Below are 12,101 nucleotides of genomic sequence, written 5' to 3'. Positions count from 1 at the left end.
AATAACATTTTTGTAAGAAAAATGCTAAGGTCTCACATCATGCACAACAATGGCCTTTTGTTGTGACTATATTCACAATATAGCCCTCATACAGTATTGCTTATGTTTATACAGCTATATAGAGCAGGAATATTGGACCAATACAATTTTATTGTGGGCGGAGCTTGCCAGTGCAATGTAACAGAAATGGAAATCAAACAACCATCAAAAATGTCTTGTCTTAAGACAGTTGTTGCGTTCGGTAGGACAAAAACGTACATTAACATTTTTTTTTTGTTTGTTTGGTTTTTTTTTTTACCTTTATTTAACCAGGAAATAAAAACTCTTGAGATTTAAAATCTCTTTTACAAGAGGGTCCTGGCCAAGACGGGCAGCACACTTAGTTAAAACAAAAAATATTTAAACATAAAACAAATACATTAATTACATATACAAAATGTACATATATCACTTAAAACAATTACAATCAGGTAAATCCAAAACCAAATCATTTAAGATACCCTTAAATTCATTTAGAGAGACCAACTCTTTAAAACATAATTTACCTTGTAACTGGTTCCAATCAAATGGAGCAGCATAACTAAACGCCCTTTTACCCATATTTGAACGGACTTTCGGGATATTTAAAAGATAATAATCTTGTGAACAAAGACCATAATTCTTTACACCTTTTTTAATAATATACTGCTGTAAATACGTAGGAAGCAAACCCAAAATAATTGTATATACAAATATGTACCATTGCTTAAGTCTACGTGATGACAATGCGGGTCATCCAACCTGAGAGTACAGTGAACAATGATGGGTAAGGGCTTTTGAATTAGTAATAAACCTTAATTAACCTAAATCATAAAAAGAATCCAACGCCTGTAAACAATGCTTGGCGCCTGCATATAAATAATATAACAATAATCCAACACTGACATGAAAGTAGAAACTACCAATCTCCTCCATGCTTCAGAAGAAAGACAGGACTTAACTCAAAAGAAAAAGCCCAATTTCAACTTTAGTTTCTTCACAAGATGCTGAACATAAAGCCCAAAAGAGAGGGAATCATCAATTAAAAATCCCAAATATTTACATTCAGAAACTATTTCAATCACCAAACCTTGAAGAATAGTAATTGTTCTTAAATTTGAGAGTGTAGACTTTCTATTTGAAAACATCATAAGTTTAGATTTCTCTGCATTCAAAACAAGTTTTAAATCCCTCAATGTATGCTGAACTACATTAAAATCAAATTGAAGATGACTCAGAGCCTGATCCAGCATTGTCACAGAGGAGTAAATTATCATGTCGTCAGTGTATAAATGAAAATATGAATGTGTGATATTAATCACAATATTATTAATATATAAAATAAATAATAATGGCCCAAGGACCGATCCCTGTGGTACGCCTTAAGTTACAATCAAAATACTGGAAGTGATACCACCAATATTTATACATTGAGTTCTGCCCGATAGATAATTAACAAACCATCCAACAGCATTCACTGATAAATCTACACTAAGAAGCCTCCTCTTCAATATTTCATGATCTACGGTATCAAAAGCTTTGGATAAATAGATAAAAAGAGCGACACAATGTTTCTTATTATCTAATGAAACCATTAGATCATTTAATAGTTTTAAAATCGCTGTGGTTGTACTATATTTTTTCCAAAAACCAGATTGGTAATCAGATAAAACATTTTTTGAGGATAGAAACTCTTTTAATTGATCATTCACAAGCGATTCCAAAACCTTAGCTGAAATGGACAATTTCGAGATAGGCCTATAGTTATTTAGTACAGTTGGATCTCCCCCTTTAAATAATGGCAGAACATAAGCAGTTTTCCAGATAGAAGGAATTTTATTTGTAGATAAGGAAATATTAAAAAGCTAAGTTAATGGTGGTGCAGTAAAATCAGTTGCCAACTTTAAAAAAATATGAATCCAACTTGTCCGGACCAGCCAAGTTTTTACTATCTAAAAATTGAAGTGCCTTATTAACCTCTAGAACTGTTACTGGACTACAATCAAATACTTAGTCTGCCTTGAATGCCTTGATTTCCTAATGGAAATCTAAATTGATTTCATATGGAAGTGAAAAAAGTGGGAGCCTGCGATCGTGACCTGGAGGATCTATTTCTACTTGATTTAACCTATAAGAATGAATTTACTTGGTGTAAAATAATTTGTCAGGTTGATTGAGTCAGTTTGAAAAGTGTTTTTGACTTGAATAAAACCAGTTAATTTAGATGTTACCATATGAAACACATTTTTAGGTTACTGTCAAAACATTTTTTTACAGTGTAGTTAGAACAGTGTTTTGCTCTTCTTCAATCAGGGGTGATGCAGTCATAGGTCATGGCTGGTTTTGTTAAAACTTTAAGGATCTTGACTACTAACACAAAGCTGGCAAAAAACTGTTTGATCAGTGTCATTTAATATATAAGCTCACTGGGTCTATACAGTGTCTTTCATGAAGGAGTGAGAGTGACATCTTGTGGTGTGGATGAATAATGCTGACAGTCTTGTCTATGTATTTAGACTGTACCAGGTGAATGTAATCACTGCCTCACTGTAAACCTCTCTCTTCGGTGTCTCTCACAGGTTCAGGTATTGCTGTACTACCTGCAGCATCCACCCATATCCTTCGCTGAGCTGAAGAAGAATACACTCTATTTCTCAACTGACGTCTAAAAAGAGAGAAAGAGACTTACTCCCTTCCTCCCGAACATTCTTTATTTCTGTACAAAGCCAACAGTCCATCGAGGAGACAAAGAAGGACTGTGAACACACTCCCTGCTTTTGTTGTCTCTAGTCATGTTCATATGTAAAGGGAGCTCAGGCTTCGCACCAACACGGAGAAGAACTGAAGCGAGAGGAGGACAAACTCAAGCCCGGGATTCAGCATCACCTTTTAGAAAATTTGCACTTATCACTCAGAAATCCTGCCCAACACAAACACACTTCCTACCACATTGCACACCCTGTTTACCGTCCCGTGAGAATGTTTGTGGGATACAGTCCCATGTTTTGTCATGGGACGTTGGCATGCTGGGATGTGTGCATCCGAGGTGGCAGCTCCTCTAACGCCCAGTTCAGTGATCCCGAAGCTGGAAGCGACCTGCTATTAAACTCTCTTATCCAAGAGACATTCCAATCAACAAAAACAGCAGCATTTACATGTTTTATACAGTAAATATTATTTGTTTGACCGATATATATATATTAATTTTTTTTTTTTTTTTTTTTTAAGCTTTTCTGCATGTGATACAAGGGCAGTGAGCTATGTGTGTGTGTCTGTGTATGTGAGATAGCAAATGCATTCTTTCTAAACAAAATCTCATGCTGCGAGTGAATCCTGCTGGCCATATTTTGATCTCTGGGTAAAACGTTGAGATTCCTTGTCCAAGTAAATTCAGGCCAGAAATTGCCCTATTTATTATGAATATATTCTGTTTATTGTGCCTGTACAGTTTAGTACACATAGAGAACAACTAATTTTAGTGTTTTGTTTTAACTTCAAATTCCGAGTCTGTATAGACTTATACTGTTGAGAATAACAAATAAAAACTCTTAACAGTTGAATTAGACCGCTCTTGGGACAAGTTATGGTATACAATGTAGTGCAATTTTACTTGGAAAAATTGAAAACTTTGTCTTGATTTTGGGGAAAAAATGTCTCCTATCTCACTTTTGCTAGATAAAGTGTCTGGAGATATTTCAGTGTGATCTGTAGAAAGATGTGATCTGTGTTAATGCCTTTTTTGCATGTTCAGCTTGTCACATAAAAAGTGGGCAGGTAACACAAAGATTAATTTCCTCCTTGTATTTTAAATTTAATTAAATTATAATTTTTACTCAGGGGAGGGAAAAACCATAAAATTTTTCTGCTATAAAGCCAGTTACATATGTACTTCATAAGCACTGTTAGATTGCAAACTATTTGAAATTTTAATATAAGATTAAAAGGAAATAAAAAACTGTTGTATTTTATTTCTGTTGGAAAGAGGTATACTGTATTATCAATAAGGGTAAATGTTGATGTGACCTTTTTTCCCCTTTTTTAGTAAAATAAATAAAAGTGTACCTTGAGCACAAGACTTTGTTTTTCAGAATCAACTTTATTGCCAAGTTTGTTTACACATACAAGGAATTTGTCTTGGTGACAGGAGCTTCCACTGTACAACAATACAAAAACAGCAGCAAGACTTTTAAAAAATAATTACAATTGAATAAAAAATATAGATAAATATTGAAAAGAAAAAAGTATATATAGAATACACAATAGACACACATATATATATACACACACATACAAATACATACACATATACACGTATATGAATATATATACATATACATGAATATATATATATATATATATACACACACACACACACACACATACATATATGAATATATATATATACATACAAATATAAATACATACACATATGAATATATATATATATATATATACACAGGTGCATCTCAATAAATTAGAATGTCGTGGAAAAGTTCATTTATTTCAGTAATTCAACTCAAATTGTGAAACTCGTGTATTAAATAAATTCAATGCACACAGACTGAAGTAGTTTAAGTCTTTGGTTCTTTTAATTGTGATGATTTTGGCTCACATTTAACAAAAACCCACCAATTCACTATCTCAAAAAATTAGAATACATCATAAGACCAATAAAAAAAACATTTTTAGTGAATTGTTGGCCTTCTGGAAAGTATGTTCATTTACTGTATATGTACTCAATACTTGGTAGGGGCTCCTTTTGCTTTAATTACTGCCTCAATTCAGCGTGGCATGGAGGCGATCAGTTTGTGGCACTGTTGAGGTGGTATGGAAGCCCAGGTTTCTTTGACAGTGGCCTTCAGCTCATCTGCATTTTTTGGTCTCTTGTTTCTCATTTTCCTCTTGACAATACCCCATAGATTCTCTATGGGGTTCAGGTCTGGTGAGTTTGCTGGCCAGTCAAGCACACCAACACCATGGTCATTTAACCAACTTTTGGTGCTTTTGGCAGTGTGGGCAGGTGCCAAACCCTGCTGGAAAATGAAATCAGCATCTTTAAAAAGCTGGTCAGCAGAAGGAAGCATGAAGTGCTCCAAAATGTCTTGGTAAACGGGTGCAGTGACTTTGGTTTTCAAAAAACACAATGGACCAACACCAGCAGATGACATTGCACCCCAAATCATCACAGACTGTGGAAACTTAACACTGGACTTCAAGCAACTTGGACTATGAGCTTCTCCACCCTTCCTCCAGACTCTAGGACCTTGGTTTCCAAATGAAATACAAAACTTGCTCTCATCTGAAAAGAGGACTTTGGACCACTGGGCAACAGTCCAGTTCTTCTTCTCCTTAGCCCAGGTAAGACGCCTCTGACGTTGTCTGTGGTTCAGGAGTGGCTTAACAAGAGGAATATGACAACTGTAGCCAAATTCCTTGACATGTCTGTGTGTGGTGACTCTTGATGCCTTGACCCCAGCCTCAGTCCATTCCTTGTGAAGTTCACCCAAATTCTTGAATCGATTTTGCTTGACAATCATAAGGCTGCGGTTCTCTCGGTTGGTTGTGCATCTTTTTCTTCCACACTTTTTCCTTCCACTCAACTTTCTGTTAACATGCTTGGATACAGCACTCTGTGAACAGCCAGCTTCTTTGGCAATGAATGTTTGTGGCTTACCCTCCTTGTGAAGGGTGTCAATGATTGTCTTCTGGACAACTGTCAGATCAGCAGTCTTCCCCATGATTGTGTAGCCTAGTGAACCAAACTGAGAGACCATTTTGAAGGCTCAGGAAACCTTTGCAGGTGTTTTAAGTTGATTAGCTGATTGGCATGTCACCATATTCTAATTTTTTGAGAGAGTGAATTGGTGGGTTTTTGTTAAATGTGAGCCAAAATCATCACAGTTAAAAGAACCAAAGACTTAAACTACTTCAGTCTGTGTGCATTGAATTTATTTAATACACGAGTTTCACAATTTGAGTTGAATTACTGAAATAAATGAACTTTTCCACGACATTCTAATTTATTGAGATACACCTGTGTGTGTGTGTGTATATATATATATATATATATATATATATATATATATATATATATATATATATATACATACACATATATGAATATATATATAAAAAGACATACACATATATATATATATATACACACACACACACATACATACACATACGTAGTGCAAATCTAAATACAAATCGGTTATGTACAGTGCAAGGGAATGTAATGGCAAAAGAGGTATGGTATGTTAGATAAATATAAATAGACTAAGCTGTGTATTGCACATAATTATTGCTCAAGTGGGCAGTTTAAACTGTTCATGATATGTTTAGCCTGAGGGAAAAAACTGTTCCTGTGCCTGACGGTTCTGGTGTTTTTAATAAGGGGTCTGCCATACAAGGGTGTAAAATTGGGGTTGTGGGAAACAATCATTATTTTTGTAATTCAGTATAACAACAGTAATGGTTCAGAAATAACACATTTCAGGTTTAAATAAGTACAAAATATTTATTAAGATGTTAGTTTTTAAAGGAATAATTCACCCAAAAATGAAAATTCTCTTTCATGTCATCCCAGAAGTGTATGACTTTCTTTCTTCTGCAGAACACAAATGAAGATTTATTAGAAGAATATTTCAGCTCTGTAGGTCAATACAATGCTAGTGAATGCTGACCAGAACTTTGAAGCTCCAAAAAGCACATAAAGGCAGCATAAAAGTAATCCATACGACTCCAGTGGTTAAATCCATATCTTAGAAGTGATATGATAAGTGTGGGTGAGTAACAGATCAATATTTGTCATTCTTTTTTTTTTTTTTTACCATAAATCCCTTTCAAAATGTGAAAGAATGTGAATGTGAAAGTGGATATTTATGGCAAAAAAGGTCTTAAATATTGATCTGTTACTCACCCACATCTATCATATCACTTCTGAAGATATGGAGTAAACCTGAGGTCTTCAACTCTGTTCCTGGGGACCCACAGCACTGCATATTTTGGATGTCACCCTTATTTAACACACCTGATTCAAATCATCAGCTCATTAGCAGAGGCTGAAGACCTCTGGATTAAACCACTGGAGTCGTATGGATTACTTTTATGCTGCCTTTATGTGCTTTTTGAAACTTCAAAGGTCTGGTTGTTGACAGAAGGTCAAGGTTTGTTCAATTTCCTTGGCAATAACAGTGGAAATGTTCAATAGCATTTTGTAGCCTAGACTTTAAAGCATGTGCCTTTACAAAAATGACCTTTTAAGAATAAACGTAGCCTGAGAAATATTCACTGCATGGAGTAAAAAGTGTAAAAACTAACCCCGGTCTATCCAGACAGTTAAAAGAATTAGTACCATATAAAAATATCCAATAATATTAAAAAGTGCTAAATTATTACTTCAATGAGTGGTTAAACTAAACAACATTATGACCTTTTTTCAGTTAAAAAATAAATAAAATAATAAATAAGTAATCTGCTATGGCACAATAACTGCTGGCACATATACAGTGGCCCTAAAAAGTACTTGGACACTTAAGTCACACTTAAAAATGCTGAATATCACCGCATTACATTAAGTATCAAACCAAGTGGCGGTTTTAAAGAAAAATAGGGGTCAACAACTATCATAAAACGTTAGGTTTGAAATTATCTAATAAAAAACAGATACTGTATAGTTACTGTTCAAAATAAAGAGAGAGAAAAGTAATGGACACTGTCTGATTAACTTGAAACACCTGTGGTTACTCTGTTAGGTCACCTGTGTGAACTTGAGGGAAACTGACCTCAAACATCTACTAGAAAGCTCCTTGAGACCAGTTGCAAGGAAAAAAAAAAAAAAGCTCAAAGAATCATTTGACTGCAAGTGCCACTTGGTTTGATATTGTGTATCTAATGCAATGACATTCATCCTTGTTTAGGTGCAACCGACGTATCCAAATAGGCTATTTTGGGGGCCACTGTATATGTTTCTAATACCAAAAGATGACAAGTAGTGTTAAATATATTATTGGGTTACGATATGCAGCTGCGCACGTGCCGCGTCACAGACTCGCCTCCAGACAGGTCGCGTGGCAGGTGTCGTTAAATTGACACGATCAAAACAAACAAAACCACGTGCTCGACCCGATGACCTCGGTCAAACAAGACACCCAGACGGTCAGCGCAAAGATTTTTTTTATTTACCCCTCATGTAAATTGGCAGGTGTTCGGCGCCCCAGACAGACCTGTCTGGATTCTTTAGATGGATACACTGTTTCCATTTCATGTCTCTCCTATAAATATTCACCAGGAGTCAGACATGACACACACACACACACACACACCTGATTTGCTCAACTGAACACGATGCAGTCGTCTGTGGGTGATCGCGAGAGGGGCATCCCTGCACCTGACGGCTGCTTCCTCGTGTGGCGTGACTATATGGATCTCGGAAAGACTTTATCACGGCTGCTGGAGCAAGACGATTCCCGGCGCGCCTCTGCAGAGGCGGTGAGACCCGCTGAAGGTTTCGTGAAGCTTCGTCCCAGCCGCTCGGACTCCGGCTCGGTCAGCAGCTGCTCCAGCAGCAGTCTGTCCTCTTCTAACCGGGGCCAGCGGAACCCTCGAGACGTATGCGGCTTCTGCAAACAAAACGGAGAGACCGCGGAGATTTACCTGAGCCACAGACTGAAAAGTAAAGATGGACGGATCCTCTGTCCGATTTTACGGAGTTACGTGTGTCCATACTGCTCGGCCACTGGGGACTGGGCGCACACCCGCCTCTACTGCCCGCTGAGAAACACGCTGCAGACCGTATGAACGGACACGGACGGACTCTGTTTTGATGTGTTCAAAGTGTGTTGTTAAAGTTTACAGGATGTGTTCAACAACGTGCTATTTCCGTGTTCACGTTCAAGTGTTTGTTCTGGTTCAGTTCAAAATAAATATATTTTTCTATTTTGTTAAAAACATCGCTTTGTGTTTATTTTAATTGCATCTCAACACGTTCTTTATGATTTTAACACGTGGTTTGATGAATTTGCATAGTTCTGGAAATCCTCTGGAAACAGATCTGTTTGTGAAGGGCCTGTGCCCGAACTACAGACTGCTTGCAAAGTTCAAACTGAGTTTTAAAAAACTTATCCAGTTCAAATATAGCCTAGTTAAATGATAAAGTTGATGACAGATTTCTAAATAAAACATTATTTTCCTCCTTGTGCACAAAGATACTGTGAGTGTACGCTAGATGGCGATAAAAGCCTAATCAGATTTATTCTCGTTTGATTTAGGCAACTCATTTATTCTATCGCACATTACTAGGCCTAATTCTGACCATTTCTGACAACAAAATAAATGACTACTACTTGCCTCAAATGGACTAATTTAGGCCTGATTAAAAACAATATTCGATATTCATTTGCACTTTTTTCGAGTGGTTGTTATTGTCTGCTGACTCGAGCGACTAGAATAGCGATTATCTTGATAAATGTGTTATTGCTGTGTAATAGGCTATATTCTTTCACACACACTCTGGAAAGGAAAATATACATTTACATCAAACTTTGATGAATCTTAATTATGTAGCTACATTGGGCCTATTTATTTCTAGTGCCATAAACGTTTATTTTAATTAACGGGAATATTTAGAAAAGTTTATTTACTGTCATGCATCTCCATAGCACAGAGGTTAAAAGGACACAAAAGGACCAACAGAACCAGGTAAAAAATAAATAAAACTGAGCCGCTCTTTCAGAAACAGGCTATAGTTAAGCCTATGCAAAATTATTATTATTATTATTAAAGGAATAGTCCGGGTTAAGATCAATTGACAGCCTTTGTGGTATAATGTTGATTAACACAAAACATAATTTTGACTTGCCCCTCAATTTCTTTAAAAATAAATTCAAAAATCAAGGTTACATTGAGGCACTTACAATGGAAGTGAATGGGGCAATATTTGGATGATTTAAAGGCGGAAATGTGAATCTTATAATTTAATAAAAGCACACATTAATTCTTCTGTTAAAACTCATGTATTATTTGAGCTGTAAAGTTGTAATTGTAATTTTTACAGTCATTTTAGGGTTTAGGGTTTGTTGACATTACATCGTCATGGCAATATGTTGTAAAATTAGCTATAACTACACAGAAAAGGTTAGTAAGCAATTTTATCACACAAAAATCATGTTAACACGCATACTTTTGAAACAGTGAGTATTTTACTGTTTAGAGATCGGCCCCATTCACATCCATTGTAAGTGACTCTGTAACCCAGATTCTTTTTTTTTTTTTTTTTTTAAGAAAAAGAAAAGGAGGGGCAATAAAAACGATTTTTGTGGTAGTCAATATTATGCCACAAATGCTGTCGATTGAGCTCAACTTGTATGGAACCTGGAATATGTGGCATCGTCTCCTCGCTTATTCTATTTCCCCAGTCATCTTTTTTTATTCAAAGATTCAAAAGTACAAATAGGCTTTACAAAAATTTTATAGAAACAAAGATGGCATAATTGAAAGGCATTTTTTTGTTACGCATACATTTTAAGTATTTATAACACCACTAACTAATTTTAGAATGGCAAAAAAATTAGATGGTTTTTAAAGAACCTGCACTTATGTATATAATATTTTGCCAAAATGACAGTAATACTGAATATACAGTTGTGCTCAAAAGTTTGCATACCCTTGGAGAATTGGTAATATGTGTACCATTTTTAAAGAAAACATGAGTGAGCAGGAAAAACACATTTATTTTATTTCTTATGGGATTCATTTTCAACTGTAGGTTATAACAGAATGGCACAATCATAAAACAAAACATGAAATGACTCCTGTTCAAAAGTCTGCATACCCTTAGTTCTTAATACTGTGTATTGCCCCCTTTAGCATCAATGACAGCGTGCAGTCTTTTGTAATAGTTGTCTATGAGTCCCCAAATTCTTGCAGGTGGTATAGCTGCCCATTCGTCTTGGCAAAATGCCTCCAGGTCATGCAAAGTCTTTGGTCGTCTTGCATGAACCGCACTTTTGAGATCTCCCCGGAGTGGCTTGATGATATTAAGGTCAGGAGACTGTGATGGCCACTCCAGAACCTTCACCTTTCTCTGCTGTAACCACTGGAGGGTCAACTTGGCCTGTGCTTAGGGTCATTATCGTGCTGGAAAGTCCAAGTGCGTCGCATGCGCAGCTTTCGTGCAGAAGAATGCAAATTGTCTGCCAGTATTTTCTGATAACATGCTGCATTCATCTTGCCATCAATTTTCACAAGATTCCCCGTGCCTTTAGAGCTCACACACCCCCAAAACATCAGTGAGCCACCACCATGCCTCACACTGGGGATGGTATTCTTTTCACTATAGGCCTTGTTGACCCCTCTCCAAACATAGCGCTTATGGTTGTGACCATAAAGCTCTATTTTGGTCTTGTCACTCCAAATTACAGTGTGCCTGAAGCTGTGAGGCGTGTCAAGGTGTTGTCGGGCATATTGTAACCGGGCTTTTTTGTGGCATTGGCGCAGTAAAGGCTTCTTTCTGCCAACTTGACCATGCAGCTCATTTTTGTTCAAGTATCGTCGTATTGTGCTCCTTGAAACAACCACACCGTCTTTTTCCAGAGCAGCCTGTATTTCTCCTGAGGTTACCTGTGGGTTTTTCTTTGTATCCTGAACAATTCTTCTGGCAGTTGTGGCTGAAATCTTTCTTGGTCTACCTGACCTTGGCTTGGTATCAAGAGATCCCTTAATTTTCCACTTCTTAATAAGTGATTGAACAGTACTGACTGGCATTTTCAAGGCTTTGGATATCTTTTTATATCCTTTTCCATCTTTATAAATTTCCATTACCTTGTTATGCAGGTCTTTTGACAGTTCTTTTCTGCTCCCCATGGCTCAGTATCTAGCCTGCTCAGTGCATCCACGTGAGAGCTAACAAACTCATTGACTGTTTATACACAGACACTAATTGCAATTTAAAAAGCCACAGGTGTGGGAAATTAACCTTTAATTGCCATTTAAACCTGTGTGTGTCACCTTGTGTGTCTGTAACAAGGCCAAACATTCAAGGGTATGTAAACTTTTGATCAGGGCCATTTGGGTGATGTCTG

General features: G+C 36.6%; 2 protein-coding genes across 7 annotated transcripts in view; both read left to right on the top strand.

Annotated features, from left to right (window-relative positions):
* LOC127421257 (active breakpoint cluster region-related protein) overlaps positions 1-4,087 on the top strand; it is a 290,552-nt gene extending 286,465 nt beyond the window's left edge. For all 6 annotated transcript variants that reach the window (XM_051664144.1, XM_051664153.1, XM_051664160.1 and 3 more), the window contains one exon: positions 2,598-4,087. In XM_051664144.1, coding sequence (XP_051520104.1) covers positions 2,598-2,687 — 90 coding nt within the window. In that variant the 3' untranslated portion in view covers positions 2,688-4,087. The remainder of the gene's footprint in view (positions 1-2,597) is intronic.
* A 3,933-nt stretch (positions 4,088-8,020) lies between these two features.
* On the top strand, positions 8,021-9,672 carry nanos2 (nanos homolog 2). The gene has a single exon (XM_051664604.1). The coding sequence runs from the start codon at positions 8,368-8,370 to the stop codon at positions 8,818-8,820; it is 453 nt and encodes a 150-aa protein (XP_051520564.1). The 5' UTR covers positions 8,021-8,367; the 3' UTR covers positions 8,821-9,672.
* The last annotated feature ends 2,429 nt before the right edge of the window (positions 9,673-12,101 follow it).

This window comes from Myxocyprinus asiaticus, chromosome 3 (genome assembly GCF_019703515.2).
Source record: "Myxocyprinus asiaticus isolate MX2 ecotype Aquarium Trade chromosome 3, UBuf_Myxa_2, whole genome shotgun sequence".
Taxonomy (NCBI): Eukaryota; Metazoa; Chordata; class Actinopteri; order Cypriniformes; family Catostomidae; genus Myxocyprinus; species Myxocyprinus asiaticus.
This window is presented reverse-complemented; position numbering and strand designations above follow the sequence as displayed.

Coding starts and splice junctions, on each gene's coding strand:
- nanos2 (XM_051664604.1), top strand. CDS start 8,368: ATGCAGTCGTCTGTGGGTGATCGCGAGAGGGGCATCCCTGCACCTGAC.